The sequence below is a fragment of the Simochromis diagramma genome, unplaced genomic scaffold, assembly GCF_900408965.1.
Source record: "Simochromis diagramma unplaced genomic scaffold, fSimDia1.1 OVJJ01000150.1, whole genome shotgun sequence".
Classification (NCBI taxonomy): domain Eukaryota; kingdom Metazoa; phylum Chordata; class Actinopteri; order Cichliformes; family Cichlidae; genus Simochromis; species Simochromis diagramma.
Genome location: NW_024387083.1, coordinates 1,523,562 through 1,551,387, shown reverse-complemented (window position 1 = coordinate 1,551,387; position 27,826 = coordinate 1,523,562). Strand labels below are relative to the sequence as shown.

General features: G+C 41.2%; 2 protein-coding genes across 8 annotated transcripts; both read left to right on the top strand.

The window, feature by feature from the left end:
• The first annotated feature begins 56 nt into the window (after nt 1-56).
• Nucleotides 57-8,796, top strand: LOC120742472 (cysteine protease ATG4D-like). Of its 5 annotated transcripts, none has more exons than XM_040045800.1 (11): nt 57-247; nt 1,978-2,228; nt 2,335-2,418; nt 2,536-2,706; nt 4,105-4,393; nt 4,476-4,543; nt 4,786-4,913; nt 5,069-5,147; nt 5,244-5,317; nt 7,004-7,123; nt 7,319-8,796. In XM_040045800.1, the coding sequence occupies exons 2-11, from the start codon at nt 2,036-2,038 to the stop codon at nt 7,487-7,489; spliced, it is 1,377 nt and encodes a 458-aa protein (XP_039901734.1). In that variant the 5' UTR covers nt 57-247; nt 1,978-2,035; the 3' UTR covers nt 7,490-8,796. The 5 variants fall into 5 exon arrangements, with proteins under 5 accessions (XP_039901734.1, XP_039901730.1, XP_039901735.1 ...); XM_040045796.1 differs by having other exon boundaries at nt 2,533-2,706; XM_040045801.1 differs by having other exon boundaries at nt 57-254; nt 2,127-2,228; nt 2,533-2,706.
• A 1,174-nt stretch (nt 8,797-9,970) lies between these two features.
• Nucleotides 9,971-25,998, top strand: smarca4a (SWI/SNF related, matrix associated, actin dependent regulator of chromatin, subfamily a, member 4a). 3 transcript variants are annotated; one of them, XM_040045759.1, is made up of 34 exons: nt 9,971-10,154; nt 11,800-12,062; nt 12,330-12,462; nt 13,083-13,532; nt 15,781-15,879; nt 15,971-16,226; nt 17,229-17,355; nt 17,497-17,670; nt 17,798-17,971; nt 18,109-18,279; nt 18,365-18,415; nt 18,524-18,654; nt 18,798-18,861; nt 18,939-19,051; nt 19,179-19,326; nt 19,459-19,622; nt 19,735-19,801; nt 19,923-20,033; nt 20,132-20,374; nt 20,454-20,567; nt 20,681-20,788; nt 20,879-20,965; nt 21,101-21,147; nt 21,231-21,397; nt 21,479-21,642; nt 21,749-22,015; nt 22,589-22,666; nt 22,760-22,978; nt 23,347-23,609; nt 23,708-23,813; nt 23,949-24,050; nt 24,171-24,303; nt 24,399-24,538; nt 25,310-25,998. In XM_040045759.1, the coding sequence occupies exons 2-34, from the start codon at nt 11,841-11,843 to the stop codon at nt 25,340-25,342; spliced, it is 4,926 nt and encodes a 1,641-aa protein (XP_039901693.1). In that variant the 5' UTR covers nt 9,971-10,154; nt 11,800-11,840; the 3' UTR covers nt 25,343-25,998. The 3 variants fall into 3 exon arrangements, with proteins under 3 accessions (XP_039901693.1, XP_039901694.1, XP_039901695.1); XM_040045760.1 differs by lacking the exon at nt 9,971-10,154 and having other exon boundaries at nt 11,841-12,062; nt 21,749-21,976; XM_040045761.1 differs by lacking the exons at nt 9,971-10,154; nt 11,800-12,062; nt 12,330-12,462; ... (21 more) ...; nt 21,479-21,642; nt 21,749-22,015 and adding an exon at nt 22,032-22,231.
• Nucleotides 25,999-27,826: the final 1,828 nt, after the last annotated feature.

The window sequence follows — 27,826 nt, the reverse complement described above, 5'->3', positions numbered from 1 at the left end:
GTCTAACATGAACGTCCGCCCTGAGAGTCGGGTCTCACTGTTATTGGTCCTCCGTTGGCCAATCACAGGAGTGACAACACGTGACCTGTATAAACAGGAAGTGAGCGCAACTTCACTTGACTGCTGCTGTTCGAAGACCGAGCAAAACTGAGCCCAACAAAACGAAAACAGACCGGCACACTTCATTCACATTTGCTCACGGACTCATTCTTATCACCGGAGGTAGAATGACACTACCGAAATGATGGTAAAATGTATTTTTTTTTATGTGTTAATTCGTTTAATTTTGTTTGACAGAGGTGTCACTGGTGTATTCACACAGCGCTGTAGTTTACTGTAAACTAGTTTGATTCCGTGCCACTCGCCTATGGAAGGTAACGTTACAATTTAAGTATTCGAACTTAAAGACTTAATGCTTCTTTAAAATTAAAAAACAAAACACGTGAGAACATCATAATAAGCTGTTCAGTATTAAACCAGTTTCCCAAGCTTTACCGGACTTCTGAAATATTTCAATTCTGAGACGTTTGAACTGAACGACCGAAGAGAGAGACTACTAACTAAAACTCGTAGATCATGGTTAAACTTTTACATCATGCGGGCCAAATACAGCTCACTTTGACCTTAAGTGGGCCAGACCAGTGAAACTTACCTTTCTCTGAGTGCAAAGACATTTAACTAGACATTTAATCCCCGAGATGCCCATGATTTAAGGAAAAAAAGGTGCAATTTAACAGGATGTATGTCTCAGTTGTTTTGTTCATTTACAGAAAATACAAAACACAAAAAAACAAGACATCTATAGTAGATACTGAAAAACGGTATATTTTCTCTTATTTAATTGTTTACTTAACTACTTTGGTATAGCATGAAAGGCATTGTGGGGGAGCAGGAGTGTCTTTTGTCAGTAATATCAAACGTAAAACTCATGAAAATACAATTAAAAGTCCAAAATCCATGCACTTTTTCACATTGTTCAAAGGTGTCCAGTTACCTGGACTGGAGCCTCTTGTGGGTCGATTCTGGCCCCTGGGCCTTATGTTTGATGTCCCTTTTTTTTAAATGGTTCCGTTTGAAAGTAACTGTGAAATACACACATTCAACTGAAATATAGAAGGTTAAGAGGTCAAAATAATTACCCTTTTTTTCAGTTGAGCATTGTGTTGTTTCCTTTCCTACATCATTTTTATCTCAAGTTTTATCTTGCTCCCCATCTGAGGAGGCCCTTAGCCTGAACTGGAGAGGCACAAAACTAAGCTACTGATCTGTTTATGAAGTTCTGCTAACAGCAGCAACTCAATCTCATCAACTCATTGATTAACAAATTGACATTAGTATTAACAAACTCATACAGCCAGTTCCACGGACATAGATTAAGCCTACTCCCAGAGTAAAAGAAAAATCAAGGATGATCTCCACTGAGGGGGGAAAAATAAGCTTTTAGTGTAAGGCTAGGCTGGAAAACTGACCCATGATTCAGAACATGAAAATATATCAGTCACTGTGTCAATTTGTGAACAGTACAAGCACATTTGTTTCTGATAATTTACTTCATTTTGCTTGTTGTGCAGATTTTTACACTGTTGTCTTGGGACTTTTACACTGTTTACTCATCTAGCCGCACAAATTGCATGAACATGTAAATGCAGCACTTTGCCAAAAATCCGTTTTCTAAAATTTCAGAGTTAGTGGCCAAATGTTAGTTAAAATAAGAAACCAGCAAGTCTCCTGCTGCAGTTAAATAGGCATATCTGAAATTCCTTGAGTCACAGGGTGCCGTCATGTGCTTTCTTTTTCCTTACTGACACGGATCATTAATGGCTTTGCTGAGTGTAACATTAGCTTCTGAGATCTGCTAGTAGAGTTTGTGTGTCGCAAGAATGCATCCTATAATTATTGCATATGGGTGCATCATCCATGGCTGATTGCATCATATGTATGTAACTGGGCTATTATTATTTTTTTCTTTGTGTGTAGGCTGCTGTGATGATAATGAGCAATTCTTCTTGCTCCATCGTGGTCATCTCTACATGTTATGAAGTCTAGCACCTCCTCTGCTCAGTTTGTGGGTCAGTCTACTGCTGATGACCTCATGGATGATTGGGTCTTTTTCTCTACTGAATCAGCTGTTTCCCAGGGCCTAGAAGACAGCAGGGATGACCAGGAAGCAGAGGACAAAGGCAGATTCAAAGACAAGTTGGTCTCAGCATGGAACAGCGTCAAATACGGTCAGTTCTTTTTCTGTCAGAGACTGAAAATAAGTGATGTGGTGAGCAGACCTGCTTGTCCTCTTTGTTTTTTGAAAGTAAACAGTTACCGTTTTTTCCCTTTCAGGCTGGACCTTGAAGCAAAAATCTAAATTTAGCAAGCGCTCTCCTGTGTTCATGCTGGGGAAATCCTATGAGCTCAAAGATGAAGGTGAGGCATTTTGTAGGAGTAGAGCATTTGTCCCGCGTAAACCCTGAAACGATCTGTCATGTGGCTGTAAAAGCAAAGGAGAAAATTGTAATTGCGCCTCTGTAATTGTTGCAGTAGATCAACAGCATTTCCGTTGGTGCTTTGCATCGCTCCTGTGGTTTACATACAGACGAGGTTTCCGTCCGCTCCCCGGCTCCTCTCTGACCACCGACAGCGGTTGGGGTTGTGTTCTACGCTCCAGCCAGATGCTGCTGGCACAGGGCCTGCTACTGCATCTGATGCCACCAGGTGATTACACACTGTCCTGCTACAGTATCACATAGTCTGATCAACAAGTGAAAAGACATCCAGAGATTATTTTCATTTTCATTCAAACAGACCGGCTTTACTTGCAGCCAATATTTCTCTGAAATCTAAAGTCGGGTACACTAAACAGTGGGTTCCTCCTTTTTAGGCCTTTTATTGCTGTTTTCAGTTGTTCCTCAATCTTGGGGTCTTTGTGCCTTCACTTCTGTCTTTGGCAGGTAAAATTCAGCTCGATTGTTTTGAGTTGCTCAGATGATCGACTCAGCCATTGTTGAGTATTTTATGTCTTTGCCTTTAAACGTTTCTGAAGTATTTTTAACAGTGTGTTTTAGGTCATTGTCCTTCTGTGCTATTTAAAAACACTGTCCAGTCAGCTTTGCTGCAGTTGGCTGAATCTGGGAAGAAAGTTTAGCTCTATGCACTTCAGATTTCATCCAGATGCATCTGTCTTCCGTGATCACCCATAAACACTAGTGATCCAGCATCAGTGGAAGCCAAGCATGCAAAACATCATGCTGACTGCTCTGTGGTTTACAAAAGGATGTTGTGTGATTTGGATTACGAGTCTAATTTTAGTCTCATTTCTCCAAAACATGAAGAATCAGTTCATTCATGGCTGCCTCCTGCAGAAAGTTCTTTACTTGGCTGTGTGGCCTAAAGAAGTTTTGCTTTGTCCTGAAATGATGCTCCATCATTTTTGCTTCTGTTTTTTTAATGCTAGGAAAGTTGTACTTATGTATTTCGTCAGGATGTAAATGTTGATTTGATTCATACTATTTGTGCGGTCTTTCTGGTTCATTTGTTTTTGGATGGACTGTTTGCTTAACTTGCACTGGAATCTCCTTTGACTGTTTAGTATGTTGGGGTTCACAGTTTTAGCAGCTTTCATGCCATGATGGGAATCACCTGCTGACATTAATCTACTAAACTGGTAAAGCACCATGACGCAGCCTTAGATTTAATTGTCCAGTTACATTTGAGCACCTGCAAATGGGAAACGGTGCATAAAAGTGACGGCAATTCCTCTGAAATAAATGCTATACGCTTATTTTACAGTTTAACTCTGTTCTACTATAGTGAGCTATAGGAAATTAAACAAAGTTGTCTGTGTACACAACGAGCTATTTTTCATTTGCCCCATCTTTAGAAGTTGTTACAGAATTTTAAATCGCATCAAATTAAACACAACAAATAATGAACATACAGTAGGTAGAATGGTATATAGCTCAATAACATTTTACAGTATGGCAAAACAAATATCTTAAGAAAAAAACTCATCTGAAAGAAAATCATTTTGCCACAGATGAGAACAGTGGGAAAACTGCATTTTACTTCTCAGTGAAACAAATATACAAACTCTTCAATAACGACTGTCTTTAGGTTGCACCTGGTCTGGGAACCAACGTGTTGTCAAAGATGACATGGACCTGATGCACTCTGTGAACGATGGATTTAGTTCGAGTGAAAGGGAAAGCAAGAGAAGTCGACATTTGAGCTGGGGGTCCATCCTGGATAGACCCGTGGAGAGTACACACAGAAGGATTTTACGCTGGTTTGCAGACAACCCCACAGCTCCCTTTGGCATACATCGGCTTGTAGAACTGGGCAAAAGCTCAGGGAAGAAGGCTGGGGACTGGTATGGTCCGTCCATTGCGGCACATATCCTCCGGTGAGACTTAAATTGATGATGTAAGAGACCAGCCGAACTAAAAAGTTTATCATGTCTAACAGTGAAGGTCATTCTGTTTCAGGAAAGCTGTGGAAGCTGCAGTAGTGGATCTTCCCAATCTAGTTGTGTATGTAGCACAAGATTGCACCAGTGAGTGTTATCTTTATAGTGTTTGCAACACAACATATTTTATTTTTTAAGAAGAGGAGATTGTGGATAAACCCTTTTTAAAAAAAAAAAAAAAAAAAGTTGATTCTTTTTTTTTTTTTTTTTTTTTTTTTTTTAAAAAGAAAATGTGGGTTTTTGTTGTTTGTTTTTAAGAGCTTAAATTGGTGTTGAAAAGATTCAATGAGTCAAATGGACTTTAGATGTCTCTTTCCTTCTTTGTTCAGTCTACCTGCAGGATGTGAGGAAGTTGTGCGAACGGCCTCTCCCTCAGCACTGGAAATCTGTCCTCATCCTGGTTCCTGTGCGTCTTGGCGGGCAAGATCTCAATCCGTCCTACATCACCAGTGTCAAAGTACAGAACCAGTATTTTTACGTAATGTAATCTGGGTGCCTTACTGAACTTAGAGATATGTCTCTAAGGCTTTTGTTTGTGAATATTTTCAGGGAGGGGGGGAAAACTGGATCTCTGAATGGAAAAATTCAGCCGTTCCTTTTGTCTTTCAACAGAAACTCTTGATGTTGGAGTGCTGCATCGGGATCATTGGCGGCAAACCAAAGCACTCTTTGTTCTTTGTTGGCTTCCAGGGTAAGCCGAGTAAATTGTGTGTTATGATTATTGTGTTGAGCCATTTCATGTCCATCCTTACATTTTCTTTCTTCCTCTGGCACGTTTGTACAAAAGATGACCATCTGCTGTACTTGGACCCTCACTACTGTCAGCCCACAGTGGATGTAACAAATAACTTTCCCTTGGAGGTATGAGCAACCATTTCTCTTCTTCTTTCTGGCTTTCTGTTTTGTTTCCTCTTGTGATCGCTTTTAAGTAAGGTGAGACATGCCACCACAGCTCTACAGTACCTCTTTTCCACTGACTCGGGCCTCTGCTTGTGCCAAAGTCAAATGGATTCGAAACATTTCTGTTGAAAAATAAATAAAAGTTGTGTTTCAGATTACTTTGCTATGTATTGTTTGCCTGTGGAACTTTTCAAAATCTAGGCTGGTTTTTAAAAGGGTAACAAGTAGAACTGGCTCAGCAACTTTGCAGAACACCAGGTGTAAGATGAACCCTCAAATTACTCCTTCATCAGTATCACTGCGTGTTCCTTATAGGTCATTTGAATTAATTTTAACCCGGAACACTGTATGAAATATTTTTAAAGTTTATATGTCTTTGAATAAAAACCATTCAATTATGACTTTTTAGAGGTTTTTCCATAGTATAGTTGTTCATATGTTTATCTGGCAAGCAAAATATTGCACTTTTAATTCCAGTCAGAGACACAAATGCCTTCAGGGATTTGTCAGGTAAAAACCCAACATGTGGCGCTACTTGCTGTAGCGACCCATTGTGACAAGGGCGAATCTAAAAATAGCACTTAGATGCTGAGCTTTTAGTGAGCAAGGACTAAAACTGAGTAAAAATAAAAGCACGAAGATGGACAACAGGGATGAGGTTGGGTTCAAGTCGGTGTTCGCAGACTGAAAGGCATGCCATCTTGGGGTTATAACGACGCAGTGCTGTCAAATATTCTTTTTCTTTTAATTAATGCAATATACAAACACTTCAGGGCTCTTGAAGAGAAGAAGAGCCATACCCTGGTGTTGAGACAAGAAATGGACGACTAAATAAATGATAATAAAACAGAAGCACATGCGAGTCCATCAAAGAAATCTAGAAAATATTTTGAGAACTTTCTTCCGTCCACTTGAACTTTGCGTGTTTTGATTTATGCAAAAAATATTGTGCTTGCATAAATCAGATTAATTACCAGTCCAGTTACCCCAGTTTTCACTCACATACTCATAGTGAGCAAACATGTGTTATTCCGAGTGAAGCCAGTTTTAAAAATCATTCCAAAATTCATATTCATGTTTTACATTGAAAGAAGAAAACATGTTCCACAATTTCTGTCTTCATAACCCTGGATAACACTGATATATCTATACCCTTTTTAAAAATTAAAAAAATGTAATTTTATTGTATTTTTTGCGTCACACTCGCTATATAGATCATATTTGCTTTTCAGTTTACCCGGGTTATACTTTGTTGACAAAAAGTTTATTATTAACTTGTTAGAGTCGGATATCTTTCAGTCAGTGGCCTCGATTCTGACACAATCAGAATCGGTTGAATTCTTTTAACTTTCTTCCATATCTTGGGCCATGCTGTGTTGGCGCTTAACCGTTTATCTTCTCCTTTTAGTTAACGTCTCTACTTACATCCTTGTTAGCATGTTTTCATGCACTCTCTGTATATGGACTGGATGCCCATTTTGTCTATGAAGTAATGACTTCTGTTAAAACCTGGCAGCTGCAGTAGCACCACATGGTGTACAAATATCCACATGTTTGTTGAATCGTCAGTGAGAGACGTTTTGGGGTTTCTCCTCTGAGCCTAATGAGATTTTTGTATGATCCCATTTCTGTCCCCACTGCTTGCAGTCGTTTCACTGTAAGAATCCCAGGAAAATGCCTTTCTCTCGCATGGACCCCAGCTGCACCATCGGATTTTATGCAAAAGGACAAATGGAGTTTGAGTCGTTGTGCGCAAGTGTTAATGAGGTATGTGCATGGATCATTTGGGCTTCTGTTCCAGGAGCATTTTATTACATGAAATATAATTTGTGTTAGACCTGATCTAAATTTGTTTTGTCCTTTTTTTACAAAACAAAAAAATGATCAAGTTCATTTGAAGGAATTATTCTACTCTCCGCTGCTTATTGTTATTAGTTCTAGTTCACCTTCTGTCTCCCACAGGCTGTGTCAGCGTCTGCAGAGACATATCCCATGTTTATATTTGAAGAAGGAAAAACACGGGAGGAAGCGAGAGCAAACACGCCCACGCACAGCGTCACCTTCCTACAGAGGAAGACCCAACTGGGAAGAGTCGATACAAACAACAGCATGGATGAGTTTGTTCTATTGTAAACATAAAAAGATCATCTCTGCCCTGATGGAGGTCCTTCACTGAATTTTCAACATAGCATTTTGCACCTTTTGGAAATTACTGAGCATAAGAACATTGTCCTCATCATTCACACACAGTGAGGTAGATGGACTCCTAAGTAGTTTCATGGGAAGTGTTTATGCATCAGTACTGAGAATGTTATATTTTATTGCAGTTTGTATTTATTTTTTTTTATGTTTTAGAGGTAAATGCTTTAATTTCATCAACTCTCGTCATTCTAATTGACTTGAGATTAGCCAAATATCCATGAGGTCATGGCCCTGTGTGCTACACTTCAAGTCGACTGTGATTGATTTCGCACAAGTGAATAGATTAATTTTTTCTTGAATGGGTTTTAAAAAGTTACTCTCACTGGAAAGTGACGATTTACTGAAAATGTTACAGGTTGGCTTGTTTTTTGCTGTCTATCTAAATAAACAGATTAGGAATGACAAAATTAATTTATGAAAAAGAAATAACTATGCACTGTAGTGCACTCTTACTTTAACTACTGCATTTCCTGTTTGTACTGACCTAATGAAAACATCAGGCTTGATTGAGAAGAGGAGCGAGAACAAAAAAAAGATCGCCATGAAAGAATAATTGTTTTCAGTCTCAGTGATGCTTATATAGTCCAGTTCACAACGATGGTCAACTCATGGAGCTTTAAAATGTAATATATTACCCCACAATAAGAGAGAGCTACAATGATATGACCATCCTTGATGTACAACTGGTTAGTGATGGTACGGAGGTAGAACTCCCCTTTAACAGGAAGAAGCTTCCCACAGAACCAGGATCATCTTGGGGCAGCCATCTGAAACAACCATGTTTGGTCAGGGGGAAGAGAGTGTTTTGGTCAAAAGGAGGAAAAAATGTCTGCATGTCAGGATGTATCTGATTAATGCGTTTTTGTCCCCCTCATCTTTTCTAAGCAGCCATCGTGACAATGTTGAGTCAGTCCCTTGCATGTAATACAATACAAACGGTACTAAAGTTCAGGTAGTAATGGTTGCTCAGAATCCTTGCTGTTTTTCAGTTTGCTTCCCCTGTATGTGATAACCCAGGACAATGGGTCATCAGTCTTCTGGAGGGGGCCTCCAGTTCCCTCAGGTGGCACCTTTACTAGCCACAAATTTCCATTTCAGTCTGTCCTGGAAGGTCTCAGGAGAGCAGAGCATACCTGTGCTGCCTTCTCCAAGAACTTGGAGAAAAACCTAGCCAACACATTGATTCTGTCCTTCAGTAAAAAGGAGCATGTGTTGATGTGAACGTAGGCCATTTCTTGGTTCAGCTTCAACCGCACCTCAATGAGTGCATGAGGCTTAAAATAAAATAAAACACTTTTGTATTGATTATGTTATAGTTGAAATAATGGATATTTATGGATTCTGATGCAGTCTTCTCTTCCTTTACAGTGACTGCATGGATGTTTGACAAAAAGACAAGTTATATTTGGGTATAGTTTGTACAGCTGCAAAGAGTGAAACTACACCAAAGTAGGGGAGTTAAAACAGAGCGGTAACCTCAAGATCCCTGTAAAACCTACCACGTGGTTAGCTCTAGTCTTTTTGGCCAACCAGTGAGACTCATCCCTCAGAAGTCCAACCTGACTCTTACTTTGGGTGTTTCCCTTTTACTACCATACCGAGCACCTTAGCATGGGATTGTGTCCAATCCAGTTTAAGGACACAGTCATGACCTCATGTTCCTTAAGTTCCTCAGTCACATGTCAGCTAGGTTCCACCATGTGACAGTAAATGTTCTTCTTGATTATGCTAAAAAGATTGATGAGCAGTTGAAATATTTTTTAAGCTCATAAGTATGATTTAGAATAATGACAACAAATAATATTAAGGTAAATTAAAAGTAGATGGTCCCTACATAAAGCAGAAGAGCATGATCGTGCTTTATCTAAATAATGTATGGTATATTCAAATTATTTAGAGTACAACTATTTTATTCATCTTAATATGTAGTTTGACCCAATACAATTGTCTTTACAGCATTTTAGAGGTTCACGTGTCTTTGTTTTCTTTGTTTCATATTATAGTAGGGTTACAGTGTGTCTTTACATGTATCTTTTTTAAGTATTTCCTTTCGTAGCGTAAACGGCAAACCAATCATTAATAATGTGTCTTAAATCCTGATCAACAACAAGCATTGGCCACAAGGTTAGAAAGATATATTATTATTAGGTACAAACAAAGCAATAATGACATGAAAGAAAAGTGCACTCGACACCGTTTTCGTGCCACAGTTTATTTAATTGTGGTTTCTCAAGCGTACTAAGAGCATTTGCGTACTTTCACGTTGATACGTGTTGGGTTAAATCATATTTCAATATACTCGTCCATAATACAGTGTTTGCCTCGTTCACCCATCCCCCATGCCGGCTTCTAGGGCTTTCGTGCCTGCTTGTATCTCAGAGGCTGCACTGAGCATGCGGGAAGTGAGCGAGGAGCCTGCGCAGAGGCGGCGCTGTAGAGCCGCACAGGCCGGTCTCCGCGATACAATCTGCCGAGAGAGAGGGGGGGGGTGAAGGAAAAAAACCAACTGGGTAGGTCGCTCTTTGTTTCTGGCTAGGAGGAAAACGAAGAGACTTTGCAGCCGGCGACACTTCAAACATCAACTTCCACCACTTGTGTAAGTTCGCTTTAATTTTTCTTTGGGCAGTAAGGGAGTTTTGTGTGCGTTTCACGCTGCTGTTAGAGGATTGTTGAGCTTTCGTGGGTGTTTTTTTCCCTCTTCGTTACAGAAAAGGAGACCGACATTACCGTGCCGCTGCTGTGGCGCGACAGTGTGTAATGAATGAAAATTGTTTTTGGAAATGTGCTAAGAGCAGAGCGCTGAGCCAGGGGTACGGGAGGCGCGTTGGATCAATCAGCTTGGTAGATGAAGGGATGCTCTAACCTTTCACATGTCGCCGCATCTCGGCCACTATCTCGCAAAACAACACGTCTTTTTTGCCCTAATTGGCCTCGGAGAGCATGGCCGGCTAGGCTAACTGAACTAGCTCGCTAACGAGCCAGCCGACAAGTCTTAAATCCGGGTTGTGTTCCTTGTAGAAATACTATTGTTTTAGTGTTATTTTCAGACGGAACCAGCAACCCGGTGAATACCACTACAATTGTGTTGCATTACGAATTGGAGAGAGTTAAAGTTAACATATATAATGTAACGTAAACTTTAAATTCTGCTAGGCCTGGCTAACGTTAGCCAACAATAGCTAGCCTAACTGTTATTGGCTTATAAATGTAAACATTAGACAACTGGACTTTGGCAAAGTTTTTATTATTATGCTGTTCTCCCGTTGATTTAAGAGAGGCTCTGTTTTTTGTTTTTTTGTTTTAACCAAAGGGTTTAATTTGTGTCATAATAGGGCCTCTTCGATAGAGGTGTCTCGTAACAGTTTTCCTCCACGAAGTGATGTTCAAGTTAACTAATTGTGCTTTTAAAAAAAAAAAAAAAAAAAAAATCCAGACAAAGTTAAATCTCTTGTGTGTCACACTTGACCTTTAAAAGTCAGATATTCAGCAAAAAGTATATGAATTATCTAGTTCCTGTCAGCAGCTGCCCATCTGTACACTTCAGCGGGACATCCAGGAGTGGACATTTAAATGCTATAACGGCATAAAAACATCAGTCAGCTGTCTGTAGTTCATGTTTAACGGTACTAAGCACTACGACTTGTGTATTACACCAAATGGCACATTTGGGGGGGGGGAAACAGTGACGGTATCACTTTTATTTTAAGTCATTTCACATCTGCAATGAAGCATCCAATATCGAACGGCTTTATAAATATACTATTGTCTTAACACAGAGCAACGTGAAACATGTGAGACTGTGATCAGATATAAAGATGTAACAATTCAGATAACCAGTTATTCATTTAAGTCAGCAGGCACAATGAAATAATGTGCTCATTTATTCTTGTCTCACCAGTGCTGGTTTAAAATATTCAGAGTTTGGATTATTGGTCAGATGAAATAAGCATTTGTAAAACATTTTGACATTTGATTTCAGGCCATAACAGGGGAAATTTTTAACTTTTAAAAATGTTGTAGAGTTTCTTCATCTTCCTTTTTTTTTTTTTTTTTTTTTTCAAAAAAGCACTGAAAGATTTCCATTTAAATTTTCTATTATTTAATTTAATTTTAAACACAGAAAGTTTTGTTGTATTTTTTACTAGTGTCTAGAATTTATTTGAAACACCTTTCCTTTTAAGTAACTAGAGTAACATGTATACATGTGTTTTCTTAATTCTTGTTGTAATGTCTCTTTTAAGGGTACTTCCTGCAGCCACACATTCCCAGTTCCCCCTGAGAGATGTCCACTCCTGACCCCCCTATGGGAGGGACACCTCGCCCTGGTCCCTCCCCAGGCCCAGGGCCATCTCCAGGAGGCATGATGGGGCCAAGTCCAGGTCCCTCACCAGGCTCGGCCCACAGCATGATGGGGCCTAGCCCAGGACCTCCAGGATCTGGACACCCCCATCCTCCACAGGGACCCTCAGGATATCCTCAGGACAACATGCACCAGATGCATAAAGTAAAAAAAAAAAAAACCAAACAAAAAACGACATTTTGTCAAATAACGCAATCTTCTTGTTGTTAAAACATGCATGTGATTATTTTGAATAGCTTAAACACAGTAATATTTATCATTAGATAAAGTGAGTGGTTGTGGAATCATTTCTGTACTTTACATACTTTACGTGTCTTTCCTGTTAATTGTTTTGTGCAGTGTGTTCCAGTGTCACACTGCACAAACTTCAGTGTTTGTTTCATTTATGATTATTCGGTTTCATTTATGCAGCCAATGGAAGCCATGCATGAGAAGGGAGTGCCCGATGACCCTCGCTATGGCCAGATGAAGGGCATGGGCATGAGACCAGGGGGACACAGTGGGATGGGACCCCCTCCGAGCCCGATGGATCAACATTCCCAAGGTATGTTGTGTCACACAGAAAAGTGCTTCATGGTAATGTGTGTCAGGACTAGAAAGGTGAAACCTAAACTAACACCATAGTGTCATGTTGATACGTTTGCGGTAAAGTCTGCATCTTCAGTCCTCTTCTAACTTGAGTTAATGCACACTGAGTGAAGAAAATTTGAACTCACGGAACTTAGTTCTGGCCCTGAAATGCTCTTTGCAAAAGAAACCAGTAATGCAGTTGTGCTGGTATACAATGTGCGTGTGGAAACCCATCCAGCCGGTTTCTCCTCTTGTGTTGCTGTTCATGTAGCAGCAGTAGCAGACAGCGCTGGGCAGGGTGACAGGAGGGGCGGGGTTTAGGGGCTTCCCCTTTCAGACAACAACAAAAGCAGCTGCATCTACAAAACCAGTCAGCAAGCAACAGAGGTTGTTCAGAGGGAGGAATATAGAAGACACCACAGCAGTGTTCGAGTTTATCTATAGTACATGGAGATACAGCCACCTGGTTCTCTTATTATCCTTATTCAACATGTTTTTCTTGTTTGTTTGTTTGTTTTTAATTACATAAAACCTTCTTTAACACTTCAGAGATAACTTTTTGCCATACCCATTGTGCCTCTGTTCTGTCTGCAGGTTACCCCTCTCCATTAGGAGGCTCGGAGCACGCACCTAGTCCCGTCCCAGCCAACGGCCCTCCTTCTGGTCCCATGATGCCTGGAGGCCCATCTGGCCCGGGAGCAGGCCCTATGGAGGGAAGTGGAGACTCAAATCAGGGTATGGGTCAACCGAATCGTGGTGGTCCCCAAGGGCCAGGGGGCCCCCCTGTTGCAGCAGGTGGTGCAGGTGGACCCACTCCCTTCAACCAGAACCAGCTACACCAACTCAGGGCACAGATTATGGCCTACAAGATGCTGGCACGCAGTCAGCCTCTACCAGAGCACCTGCAGATGGCTGTGCAGGGAAAGAGGCCCATGCCAGGGATGCAGCAACAGCCAATGCCTAATATGCCACCTTCTACAGGGCCTGGAGGTGGCCCGGGTGCTGGGCCGGGACCAGCTCCAGCAAATTACAATAGACAACATGGTGAGTTAGAGGGTTTCTTTACGTTAATTTATTGTACACAAGTTAAGGGAAGTTAAAGGAAAATCTGAACCTTTGATCATGATCAAGGTTATTATAGTTAACTAAAACTAAACTATCCAATCCAAATTATTTATAAAGCACTTTTTAAAGACAAAGCAGCAAAAAATTACACAACAAATCAGCAGCAACAACAATAGTAGTAATAATAATAATAATAAATAGAAGGTTAGAACATGCCACTCTCGTTCTATGATAAGAGCCAAATAATAAAGATGAGTTGTAAGTAGGGCTGCCACAAACGATTATTTTGATAGTCGACTAGTCACCGATTATTTTTGGAAACTGAGCTGGGCTGCGCTATGAATTCTGGGAAAGAGCTACTTCTTCTTCTTCGGGGTTTAACGGCAGCTGGCATCCTTGTACATGCAGTGCTGCCATCTTCTGTTTCAGTCTGTTATTACACTCTTAAATCCTACTACTTATTCCTGCGTCTTTTGTGATCTTACAAAGCTTCAAATGACGCGTCGACTATTAAATCAGTCGTCAACGATTTTGATAGTCGATGTAATCATGACTAATCGTGGCAGCCCTAGTTGTAAGATGTGTTTTAAAAACAGGTAATGAAGGAGCCATGCTAACATGGGCCGGGAGTTGGGGCGATGGCGTAAAAGGCTCGGTCGCCCCTGGTTTTCAGCCGGGTTTTAGGGACAGCCAGGGGAAACTGGTCCATGGACCTTAGCAAACTTGAGGGAATATATGGAGTTAGAAGCCAAGTATTGTATGTCAAAATATAGAATAAAATCTTTAAATGGATCCTAAACTGAACATTGAGCCATCCCTTGATATCTTTCAGACTCTCCAGTTGTGGTTTAGGAGAGCTGACATTTCTTTTTATAGGCATGTAAAATTGGGTGTCATCTGCATAAAAACAGTAGCCAAGGCCATGTTTTTTTTAAAAATCAGGCTCGTGGGAAGAAGGTAGAGAGAAAAAATGACTGGCCAAGGTTATGTGTTTGGTAGATGAAGGGCCTGAACCTACCTGAACCACTCTACAGCTCTACCTTTGATTCCCACATGGTGTTCTCTTGCTTGTTTTTTTTTAAATTACATAACCATATCATTCTTAGTTTTTAAGTGCATCAAAAGCAGCAGCAGTAAAAGATCATTAAGAAATCTTCAAAGTGCAGATTCGGTGCTGTGAACAGTTTTAAAATGAGACCAGGAAGTTTCCAGAATCCTCTGAGAGTCTATGAAAAACTGCAACTGTAAAAATACAGTTTTTGCTAAAACGTTTAGCCATAAAAGGCAATTTTGAAATCAGTCTAAAGTTAGAGAGGATAGAGGCATCCATGTTTGCTTTTTTTTTAATCAATGGATGAACCACAGATGTCTAAAAAACAAGTGGGTACAACACCAGAAGTGAGTCTGCTGTTAATGATAGATTGGACATTTGGACCAATAGTCTCCCAGAGCACATTAGTGGGGCAAGATGCTGGTTTGATCTGAGTGACAATTTTCTTCAACTGGGGAAGAGACACAGGTTCAAACTGGTAAAAAGCAGTGTAATTTAAGTGATCTAGGTAGCTCTGTTTTGGAAGTTCAGTTAACGCTAGAAATGTGCTTTGGAGTTTGTACATGTTTCGTCTCTAGGGGCCACCATAAATATTTATATATAAACATACATAAAGAAAACCACGTTTTTTTTACATTACTAATTCCTTTTGTACATAATTTTATATTGTTGTTGATAATTAATTAATTAAAGCAAAAAAAACAACCTGAACAGCCGGTTGGGAGCCGAAAGAGCCGGTTCTCTAAAAAGAGCCAGAAATCCCATCACTACTGTGAATGAACTGCTTTCAAAAAGCTCTGGTTATATTTTACTATCTGTACTAATTTTCCCAAATCTTGCTCCTGACATATGCCATAAATAAATAATTATCAAACATTAAAATTAGCACTGAAAGTAAATAAAAACTAAATATTTTCAAACAATAAAAACTAAACTGAAATGAGCAAATTCGCTCTAGAAACTGACTGAAACTAAACTGGATTAAAAACAAAGTTGAAACGAAGTAAAAATCAAACCTAATAAAAAAAAAAAAATACAAAACTATAATAACCCTGCTCTTGATCCCATGATAATAATAATAATGCATCTATCTAAAGGGCAGGAGAGATTGCACAATGTTCAGCATTTACAAATTATGTCAAAAAACAGATTAATATGATTCTGTTTTTGTTTTAGGTATGGTAGGTCCCAATATAGCTCCTCCTGGACCTGCAGGAGTTCCTCCAGGTATGCAAGGCCAGCCTACGAATGGACCTCCCAAATCATGGCCTGAAGGTAAACCCAGGTTAAGCACCAACTTCACACATGTGTATTTTGTTTATACCTACAATTAAAAAGAATCTTTCCTAAATTTCTCTTTTTTTAGGACCAATGGTGAACGCTGCTGCCCCTTCCAACCCTCCCCAGAAGTTAATTCCACCCCAGCCCACAGGCCGACCTTCTCCTGCTCCTCCCTCAGTGCCTCCAGCAGCCTCCCCTGTTATGCCCCCTCAGACACAGTCGCCAGGACAGCCTGCACAGCCCCCTCCCATGATGCTACACCAGAAGCAGAATCGCATAACCCCCATCCAAAAACCTCGTGGGCTTGATCCAGTGGAGATCCTCCAGGAGAGAGAGTACAGGTGAGGAAAGGGAAACGACGTGGAATGGCAAACAATACTGAGCTACACAGCAAATATTTTGTCCTTGAACATGAATGATGAAAATTGTCAGGAGCCCATTTCTTGCTCCCTCTAATATGACAAAAAAAAAGAGTTAAAAATAAATAATAAAACATCACTTTGTAATTTATAATTCTATTTCCATATCGTTGTTTTCTACTTAAGTTTGAAATTAATAACTGGTGTTATTCAAATTGGTTGGTGTCTTAGTTTTCTTAAAAAAATTTTTTTTATCTAGTTGCAGCCCAAAGCATCTTATTGAGAATTTTATCCCACAACCTGAGAAGCAGCACGTGACCAATAAGTTGCACAGTTAAGCTAAAAGGAATAATTGATGGTAGAGCCCAATCAGTTCATCAGCAAACTGATATTATTAGCTGATATTAGCTTTTTGCCCATCTATCTGTGTCTACATTAATGCTGGCTGATGATTAAAACCATTAAAAGTTTAAAAAAGAAGAAAAAGAGATGAGAGACGCTCTTCGCTGATGTCATGAGTGTTGATGTTGCATATTTTGTCCACCAGAGGGCACTCTGCAACTTCCTTTTTGGCAACCCATTCAGAATGCCACAAACACAACAACCAGCTAATCTGAGCAGAGCGTAAACAAGTAAATAAACCACTATACATAATAAATACTATGCTAATGTTTTTATGTTTGGTGAGTGTGAAGGAAAAAGAATATCGGCCTAGATATCGAAATATCACTAAATATTGGTGTCGGCCTTAAAAAGTTCTGTACTGCTCGGGATGTAATGGACAGCATAAAAGTATTGGCATTATAGTAAGATTAAAAAAATCTGAGAAACTAGATGTTTCCAGTTTGAATAGGAAATTAAATCCCTGAACTGATGACACACAGCCATCCATCACTTTGAGGGTTCTTCTACTTTTGTATGGAGGGAGAAAAATAATGGTTTCAACTTTAATCTTTGTAATATTTCTATTTTTTAAATTTTCAGGCTTCAGGCTCGTATTTCTCACCGCATACAGGAGCTTGAGAACCTGCCTGGCTCTCTAGCTGGTGATCTACGCACCAAAGCCACCATCGAGCTTAAGGCCCTTAGGCTGCTTAACTTCCAGAGACAGGTAGATAAACGTATCTGCTGCTACCTGCAAATGTGTTTATAATCCAGACAACTGAACTCTGCATATTTAATCAGCTCTCTCTTCGCTTCTTTACTTTTCCCAGTGAAAAACTTATATTGTCTTCCTTTTCTGTGCTTGTAGTTGCGCCAGGAGGTTGTTGTTTGCATGCGTCGTGACACTGCTTTGGAAACTGCCCTTAATGCTAAGGCCTATAAACGCAGCAAACGGCAGTCTCTACGTGAGGCTCGTATCACTGAGAAGCTGGAGAAACAGCAGAAGATTGAACAAGAGCGCAAACGGCGCCAGAAACACCAGGTACAGACGATTTCTAAAAGATCTTAAGGCGTCCAATTGGATGTTTTATATTGTGATATTTGTTAAAACAAATATGACGAGGTGTAGTTAATGTAAAGAGTCTAATTTAAACATTTGTTTTTCAAAGGAATACCTCAACAGCATCCTGCAGCATGCCAAGGACTTTAAGGAGTATCACCGCTCCATCACAGCAAAGATCCAGAAGGCCACCAAAGCTGTCGCCACCTATCATGCCAACACTGAGCGCGAGCAGAAGAAAGAGAATGAACGCATTGAAAAGGAGAGGATGCGAAGGCTGATGGTGAGACTTTCTCAGTCTGTCAAAATGAGTCTGTATCTGCCAGAAGGAGCACAGTCTCTGAAATGAATGATAGGAATTATATTTGACGTTTATTTGTGTCACAAACTGATCTGACCTCTGTGCGAATCTCCTCCCAGGCTGAAGATGAAGAAGGTTATCGTAAACTTATCGACCAGAAGAAAGACAAGCGCCTGGCGTACCTGCTACAGCAGACAGACGAGTACGTGGCCAACCTCACTGAGTTGGTGCGCGCGCACAAGGCTGCACAAGCACTCAAAGAGAAGAAGAAGAAGAAGAAGAAAAAGAAGGTACATGAATTAAATATAAAAGAGTAATGTAAAATTTCATCCACATAAAGAGAAAAAAAAAACTAAAATTATTTGATGCTTTCAGAAGCCCGAGGCTCCAGAGGGAGCTGCTCCTGCTCTGGGACCTGACGGAGAGGTGAGTGTCAAACAGTAAAATTACTTTAAGGGAACTCTACCATAGAGATCACGCCCATTTTTAATGTGTATCTTTTGTTGTTTTGGTTTCCCTCCTTTCCTCTCCCAGCCTTTAGATGAGACTAGTCAAATGAGTGACCTGCCAGTCAAGGTCATCCATGTGGACAGTGGAAAGATCCTGACGGGTGTGGAAGCACCCAAGGCCGGGCAGCTGGAAGCCTGGCTTGAAATGAACCCAGGGTAAGCGTCAAGTCTGTCTTGATTTCTGTAGAAATGATTTAAATTCAGTGTCTGGAATATCTGTGCAAAAGCCGTGTTTCATCCTCCAGCAAAACAACAAGGCACTCGCTTATCTCTTTTTCTATCCTTATGTTCCTTCTCAGATACGAAGTAGCGCCACGCTCCGACAGTGAAGGCAGCGGTTCAGAAGAGGAAGAGGAGGAGGAGGTATGTAACGCAGCTTCAGATTGTGTTTGTGGTGGTGGAGCAGCTTTCTGACATCCCGTTTTGTTTTGTATCGTCAGGAGGAAGAGGACGACCAGCCTCAGACGTCTTCAGCTCCAACAGAAGAGAAGAAGAAGATCCCCGACCCCGACAGTGAAGATGTATCAGAAGTGGATGTCCTGCACATCATTGAGTAAGACAATTGTTGTACTTTATAATTATCCTGTGTTTATAACTGGTTGGTATAATATTAATATTATAATATTAATATTATAATATTATGAAATTTACATGAATCATGTCTTTTCTGCTTCCATCAGACACGCCAAGCAGGATGTAGACGACGAGTACGGCAGTGCAAGTTTCAACCGCGGCCTGCAGTCCTACTATGCAGTGGCTCACGCTGTCACTGAGAAAGTGGATAAACAGTCCTCACTGCTGGTCAATGGGCAGCTCAAGCAATACCAGGTAGCCCATCAGGACACAGAAAAGAGCAGCATAACATTAGCATTGTTAGATTAGATTTTAATGGTGGATTATATAAATAAATGTTGGATAATCTGAGTAAACTGAAGCTTATTTGAACCATTTACTGTTCAGATCAAAGGTCTGGAGTGGCTGGTGTCACTTTACAACAACAACTTGAATGGCATCCTGGCTGATGAGATGGGTCTAGGCAAAACGATCCAGACTATCGCCCTCATCACTTACCTCATGGAGTACAAGCGCATCAATGGGCCCTTCCTCATCATCGTACCTCTCTCGTAAGTGTGAACGTGTCTCCTCGGTTCCCTGTTGAAAGCATCGGCTTAAAAATGACAAATGCACGTAGAGAAGGCTGCTTTTCCTCAATCAGAGCTGTTCTTTTGTTTACAGAACTTTATCAAACTGGGTGTATGAGTTTGATAAGTGGGCACCGTCTGTTGTGAAGGTTTCCTACAAGGTCAGTGATGTTGCACTAGTACTTCAGTCACGCTTTGCTCGCAACATGACGAAAACACTTTATACCAAAGACCATTTTTAATTCAGTTATTCGGTTTACTTAATATCTGTTTATCTTTCAGGGGTCTCCAGCTGCTCGACGTTCATTCGTTCCAATTTTACGTAGCGGAAAGTTCAACGTGCTGCTGACCACATATGAGTACATTATTAAGGATAAGCAGGTGTTAGCAAAGGTAAGACAGTCCTGTCACGTCTTCTTCCAGATCTAAAGCTTGTCTTTTAAACGGTAGTCAAAAGCACGTTGAATAAATGCCATATCTTCTTCACAAAGATCCGCTGGAAGTACATGATTGTGGATGAAGGCCATCGTATGAAGAACCATCACTGTAAGCTGACCCAAGTCTTGAACACACACTACTTGGCGCCACGACGTTTGCTGCTCACAGGAACTCCGCTGCAGAACAAGCTCCCCGAGCTCTGGGCCCTGCTCAATTTCCTCTTGCCCACGATCTTCAAGAGCTGCAGCACCTTCGAACAGTGGTTCAACGCCCCGTTCGCCATGACTGGAGAGAAGGTGCGTTTACATTCTGGTCGGGATTGTTGGAAATAGTTGTGGAGACTTTCTTATCAGCGTTCTTCTCTCACGTTTCAAGGTTGACCTAAATGAAGAAGAGACCATCCTGATCATTCGACGTTTACACAAGGTGCTCCGACCTTTCTTGCTGCGGCGACTCAAGAAAGAAGTCGAGGCGCAGCTGCCAGAGAAGGTCAATGTGCACAGCTTCTGCCAAAACATATTCAACACTGAAATATTTCTGCTCAGAACAGGTCAAAAAATGTAGTTGCCCTGCTGAGATTTCCCCTTGTTGTTGTTCTACAGGTGGAGTATGTCATAAAGTGCGACATGTCAGCTCTGCAGAGGGTTCTGTACAGACACATGCAGGCCAAGGGAGTCTTGCTCACAGACGGTTCAGAAAAAGACAAGAAGGTGAGCTGATGTCTCAAACTCGGTTCTTTTGTGGTCATTTAAAGAAAATTTGAAATAATAGACGCCTAATGTATCCTCCTCATTTTACAGGGTAAAGGTGGCACGAAGACCCTGATGAACACTATCATGCAGCTGAGGAAGATATGCAATCACCCCTTCATGTTCCAGCACATTGAGGTACCAGACACAAACACCACCATTTAAATCATGATACCAGTAAATCTTTTTAAAAGACAGTAGAACAGATGTTTTAAAGCTGAAATATAAAAAAAACATATGATATTAATAATTTTTACTTGTTTGCTTTTACAGGAGTCCTTCTCGGAACATCTCGGTTATTCTGGTGGAATCATCACAGGGTACGTAAAGCTAAAAACTGTGTCTGTGGATAAATGTTAGGTGCTCGGTCAGTGTCACTCATATTCTCCTTTTCCCTGTCCAGCCCTGACCTGTATCGTGCCTCTGGAAAGTTTGAGCTGCTGGATCGTATCCTGCCCAAGCTGAGGGCCACCAACCACAAAGTGCTGCTCTTCTGTCAAATGACCTCACTCATGACCATCATGGAGGACTATTTTGCGTACCGCAATTTCAAGTACCTGCGTCTGGATGGTGAGAACCTTTTGGCTGTTAACTATAAGAGAGTCATATTGAACTACTGGGAGTCACTAACAAAGCGTGATGTTTTCTTAGGTACCACCAAAGCAGAGGATCGTGGCATGCTGCTGAAGACGTTCAACGACCCCGCCTCTGAGTACTTTGTGTTCTTGCTCAGCACCAGGGCTGGAGGTCTGGGCCTGAACCTGCAATCTGCTGATACTGTCATCATTTTTGACAGTGACTGGAACCCGCATCAGGTACTTTATGTGCACAAAGAAGTTCAGGAAATGGCCTGTTTGTTGTGAACATGTTTGCTTTCTGCACAGCGATTCCACCTAAACTGTCTGTGCGCGCTCCCTACAGGACTTGCAGGCCCAGGATAGAGCGCACCGTATCGGTCAGCAAAACGAGGTGCGCGTGCTGCGCCTCTGCACCGTCAACAGCGTGGAGGAAAAGATCCTGGCAGCAGCCAAGTACAAGCTGAACGTGGACCAGAAGGTCATCCAGGCCGGCATGTTCGACCAGAAGTCTTCAGGCTATGAACGTCGGGCCTTCTTACAGGCTATTCTGGAGCACGAGGAGCAGGACGAGGTCGGGGCTCGAGGAGGCTGCCGCACTAGGGGGGCGTGGGTGGGTGTGATCTAAACCTGTTCCCACATCGCCCACCCGCCCACGTCCGCCTGTGCGCTGCCCCACCTCTTCATTCTCTCCCTTTCCCCCCCCCCTCTCCTCTTTCTGTCTCTTTTCCTTATTTTCCCCTCTTTTCTCAGGATTTGTGAGCTTTCATCAATCCAGACTTCTCCCTTTCTCCCCTATGTATTTCTGCTTCTGCACAAACCTTTGATGGTTAATATGATACTTTATCCTTCACTCTAACATAAAAGCTTTTCCCGTTTTATATTTTCTTTCCTTTTCCCCTCTTTATGGCTTTAAACTCTTTCATGCAAAGTTAAGGATTTGTTTACCTTTACTTTTAGTATCAGTTTCATTTGCACAGCGTTAGTCATCTAGTGCATCCTGTAACTGCAAGTGATATTTAGTGTCTACGTAAAGCATAGTAATGGTCAATGAATTGCTAGTAATTCATATTGCTGCTGGGCTTTCCATTTGTGCTTGAGAGTCATTAGTTCAGAGACTTGGGTCTGAGGTGCCACAAATCTGCAGTCAGCCATCGCTCATTCAGCCCGTCTCATTTATCTGCAGGAGGAAGACGAAGTGCCTGACGATGAGACCGTCAATCAGATGATCGCGAGGAGCGAAGAGGAGTTTGAACAGTTCATGGTTCGTCTTGGTTTCATGTCAGTTATTAGACACTTTAAAAAATTTTGAATCTGACTCTAATCGCACTGTTTTTTGTTTTGTTTTTCATTTCAGCGTATGGATCTAGACAGACGCCGCGAGGAGGCCCGTAACCCTAAGAGGAAACCCCGTCTGATGGAGGAGGACGACTTGCCCGGCTGGATTTTGAAAGACGACGCTGAGGTTGAGAGGCTAACCTGTGAGGAGGAGGAGGAGAAGATGTTTGGCAGAGGGTCGCGCCAGCGCAAGGAGGTGGACTACAGCGACTCGCTCACAGAGAAGCAGTGGCTCAAGGTGGGATGGGTCCCAAATACTCACAGCTGAATCGATATTAGGTCTTTTTCTACTAGTTCAGCCTCTACTCTGTTTCGGTCGTTTTTCATTACAGTAGAGTTCCACCTAATGTGCGTAGGGTTGCTATAGCAATGCCTCTGAAAGTCTGTGATGTCATTTGTATGCGACACAAACAGTACACATCAATAGAGCACATTGAGGCTACAGTCTATGGCTTATTGTTGGTTTTTGTGTAGCCATTTCTCTCGTTGCCGGGTTTTAAAAATGCCAGTTCTGGCTTTCGTAAAAGAGTCGCTCTTACAACTCGTGGACCAACAACTCACTTGTTTCTATTAAATGAGTTTTCAACTGTATTTCTCTTTGAACAGGCCATAGAAGAAGGCAATCTAGAGGACATTGAAGAGGAAGTGCGTCACAAGAAGACGACCAGAAAGCGCAAGAGAGACCGTGATCACGACGGTGGCCCGGCCACACCCAGCTCCAGCAGCGGCCGCGGGCGGGACAAGGACGACGATGGAAAGAAAGCAAAGAAACGGGGTCGCCCACCTGCTGAGAAGCTCTCTCCTAACCCTCCATCTCTCACTAAGAAGATGAGGAAGATTGTTGACGCTGTCATCAAATACAAGGACGGGTGAGGAGACCGCTCTTCTGAAGAGCGCAGGATTAGCAGAAGGCGTGAAAATTTAGTTTGATTGCGCTTTTAACTAACTTGTCTCCTCGTCTTTGCAGAAATGGCCGACAACTGAGCGAAGTCTTCATCCAGCTCCCATCTCGCAAAGAGCTGCCCGAGTATTATGAGCTCATCCGCAAACCAGTGGACTTCAGAAAGATCAAGGTGAGGATCAAAAATTACCTCATCAATGTTTTTTTTTTTTTTTTAATATATATATATGTATTTCTTTTTTAGATTCCAACTTATTAAATCCTGCATATCTGACTGCTGCCTGTTGTTTCTCTCTCCGTGCATCAGGAGCGGATCCGCAGCCACAAATACCGCAGCCTGAACGACCTGGAGAAGGATGTGATGCTGCTGTGTCAGAACGCCCAGACTTTCAACCTGGAGGGCTCTTTGGTGAGTGATGCTAGCAGCACACGCTCACCAGTGTTTGATATATTCAACTCATTTAACTTACAAGTTTTCCTATTTTGGAAGCTAACTTTGTTTCTCTCATTAACCATTTATTTTTTTTAGATCTACGAGGACTCCATTGTGCTCCAGTCCGTCTTCACCAGCGTGAGACAGAAGATCGAGAAGGAGGATGAAAGCGAGGGAGAAGAAAGCGAGGAGGAAGAGGAGGAGGTGGATGAAGGCTCGGAGTCTGAATGTGAGTATCGGAGGGGCACGGTAGCTTTTATAGCATCAGCGGGCGGTGAGGCTCACTCAGCATTATTTTGTTTGCAATCTTTGATCCCTCATCAGGTCGTTCAGTGAAGGTCAAGATTAAACTGGGCCGGAAAGAGAAGGGGGAGAGAGGAGGGAAAGGACAACGGCGGCGGGGCCGCGGAGCCCGGGCTAAACCTGTGGTAAGCGACGACGACAGCGAGGAGGAACAGGAAGAGGTGAGAGCAGAACGGGAGAACGAACACACACACACACACACACACACACACACACACACACACACACACACACACACACACACACACACACACACACACACACACACACACACACACACACACACACACACACACCAAAGCTTGAATCTTCTGCATTCATGTTAATGTATTTAAATGACAGAGCTTTGAGTTCCCTTTAGAACCTGTTGGAAAGAATGAGCAGAGGAACGGTTCTGCATTCACTCTCTCAGATGTTTTCCTGTTTTAAATCATTAAAACAAATCCCTTTGTGTGACACACACGTATTTGACACAGGGGCTTTGTTTTAATGAATATATTTTACATTTGAATTTCAGTTACACAAGATTTGTTTTTAAAGATATAATCTGGATTATAAAATGCAGCCAAACTGACCATGATTCAAATTCTTGCTACTATTGAGCAGCTATTCTCTAACAACTTCTCATAATCATACATTTTGTGATGGTAAATAATGTTTTCTTGTTCATTTTACAAACTTAAAATACCAAAATCAAATACATTGATCATCATGATGATTGCCACATCTTTAGTCTGGTGTGCTGGTAATGGTGATTCCCTTCAAACAGTTCACAACAACCCAGTCATTCTATTCTAGGTCTGAGCTGGGATCATTTCCACGCCACTCGTGTTTTGTGGTGTTTGCGGTACTTTTGATGGGCACTCTGTGCTTGTGTAGTCTCAAGGTCTTGTTGAATAATGAAAGTAAATCTTTGTTTCCGTTTCCTTCAGGAGCGTTCAGCCAGTGGCAGCGAGGAAGACTGAAGTGATCCGCCTCCTGATTGGATCAACGACCCACTGAGCCCTTGACTGGACTTTATATATTTTACTTAGATACTGCAGATTGAGTGGACAGGCCTAGTTTTACCTAGATGAGCTGATTTTTAGTGAGACAACTGTATTCTCATTAAAGCATACCATTAATTAAAAAACATAATAAAAAAAACTAAAATATGAAAGCTATGAACCATCCACTTCCATATTTAAACCATTTTCCCATTATGGATAGTAGTGTGTCTCTTTGCCCTTGTTTTTCTCTTTTCTGTAAGTGGGAAAAATGACAGAGCCTGAATTATTATAGACTGACGGCCATAAAGACAGCAAACTGTTTTTTAAGTGGTATTAATTTTGTCGTCTTTTACTTTTTGGGACAAGAGCGTACGTGTGAACCAGGACTCGCTGCGTTCTTTAAAAGCCCTTTTTGAATGCATGTCGTGCGTGTCTGTTGAAATGCACCTGGATGTGTCTTCATTATTATCTGTGTTTAATTTAAGACTACAAGCGGGATCACGGTACACCCCCCCGCCCTGCAGACCCTTCCTGTCAGGCTGTTTGTATTGGGGGAGGGAGGGATTGGACCATTTTCTCGTGTCTGTGGCACTGGATTCCAAAAAAAGTACAATAAAGGCATCTCATAATTATTCATTGTTGTCGTCACTGTTTCAAATACACGCTTAGCCTACAACCAAGTGTTGTTATCAAGCCTGGCTGTCTCTGAGTGTATTTATACACTGGGACGGTTAACCACAAAATCAAACACATTTATTAGTTCCCATTTCTTAAAAGCATGACTTTCAGATACAGTTCATGTGTTGTAGATATTTTTTCATCAATAGCTTCACTATGCATCTATTTATAATCTATTCCGTAATAGATTTTTGGTATCATCCTATTGGTACAAACAGGTTGCTATCAACAAAGTGCCCAGACATACCATTTAAAATGTGGTTTTTTTTGTTTTTTGTTTGTTTTTTTTGGGTTCATATTTAATGCTTGAAGTGGTTAGTGGTTTAAACAACAAAAGTGTTCCTTTGAAATGATCGGGTACAAGGACGGGACTGAAAACGAGTGAAAAAGCAGCCAATGTCCAAAGAACTTTGAAAGAGGTTCAGAAAGCTGGAGAACTTTTCTCAAAAGATTTGGCTCCTTGGAAGCAAAATATTTGAAAGTGACAGGAGACTCAAGACTTTTGGGCGGTGTTATATAAATTCAGATAGAAATATTAAATTATGATGTTAAAGCAAGGGGTGGATGGATAGGAATAGTGGAATAGTATTAAGTTGTGCACTCTGTCACTTCACAGCAAAAGGTTTCCTGGTTCAAAATCCACTAGGGGGCTTTTCTGTGTGGACTTTGCATGTTCTCTTTGTGCCTGGTACTGTAGTTTCATCTCACTGTCCAAACTAAATCAGCCATAGGTGTGAATCTTTCTATGTATGTCTCTGCCTTTTGCTTTCTCATAGCTGGGACAGGCCCAAGCTGCCAACCGCCTTAAACTGGACAAGCAAGTAAGAAAATTGATAGATTACATATAAAATACAATATTTCAAAGTCAGCAAAGCACAAACAGAATCAGAAGTTGCTTATTAAATCCAGTAAATGCAGTTTGTGTGTGGCATTTATATTTGAAGTTATTGTAAAATCTTCTGAAAATATTTTCAGAAATTAAAATGTTTAATTCAGTGTCAGCTCCCCTCCCTGCTGCCAGTGTGTTATATCAATTACTGTAGGCAAAAAAAACAAAACCATTAGTTTTCTACTTCCTGTCAGTGCTCGAGATTGCCAGTGTTGCATTAAAAATGTGCCTGACGTCTTTTAGCAACATATAGATAGATCTAAATGTTTATTGTGTCTTTTTGTCATTCTTACAAAACAATATTAATCTGAGGTGTAGCACAGATTTCAGGGACCCTAATAGAGACTGTCTCTGTGAGCACAGTTTGAAATCTCCCCACACATACTCACCATACGAAGTCTACAATTAGTATCAAGCTTAACAGTGTTATTTTCTTTGTGTATAAAATGAAATTCTTACACAAAGAAAATTTCCCCTGAACAAAGACATTCAGTTGCATCCAGAGAACAAGGCGTCACTAGAAACATGACTTGCAGAAACAGAATAAGTTTTCATGACATTTTGAACTTTTACAGCATCGGATTTTTGAGTCATTACTGGAAGTATCTGCAGTATATAACCTGTTTGTTAGCAACTAAAACAATATGGCAGTAAGTACCCTATTAAGTAAGCAAGTGCTGTTTAATTCTAAAAAAAATAATTTAACACTGATGTTTTCATTCAGTGCTCATCGGTTGGTTGGTGAGGTCTTGATGCTTGGGGTGGTGGTGTCACTGTTCATGCAGGATTGATCACTACATTGCATGTAGTGAACAAAACAACGTCTTCTTGTTTTTTAAGATTCTATAATACATTACAGAATCGGTCTTCCTGCCGATGCAGCTCCAGTTGTG

Bases quoted from the DNA above. Each gene is read 5' to 3' on its own strand.
- LOC120742472 (XM_040045796.1), top strand. From the start codon at position 2,036: ATGAAGTCTAGCACCTCCTCTGCTCAGTTTGTGGGTCAGTCTACTGCT. The intron at 2,229-2,334 runs GTCAGTTCTTTT...TTTCCCTTTCAG, and splicing joins ATGGAACAGCGTCAAATACG to GCTGGACCTTGAAGCAAAAA. The intron at 5,148-5,243 runs GTAAGCCGAGTA...TTTGTACAAAAG, and splicing joins GTTCTTTGTTGGCTTCCAGG to ATGACCATCTGCTGTACTTG.
- smarca4a (XM_040045759.1), top strand. From the start codon at position 11,841: ATGTCCACTCCTGACCCCCCTATGGGAGGGACACCTCGCCCTGGTCCC. The intron at 19,327-19,458 runs GTAGCCCATCAG...TTTACTGTTCAG, and splicing joins GGCAGCTCAAGCAATACCAG to ATCAAAGGTCTGGAGTGGCT. The intron at 21,398-21,478 runs GTGAGAACCTTT...ATGTTTTCTTAG, and splicing joins CAAGTACCTGCGTCTGGATG to GTACCACCAAAGCAGAGGAT.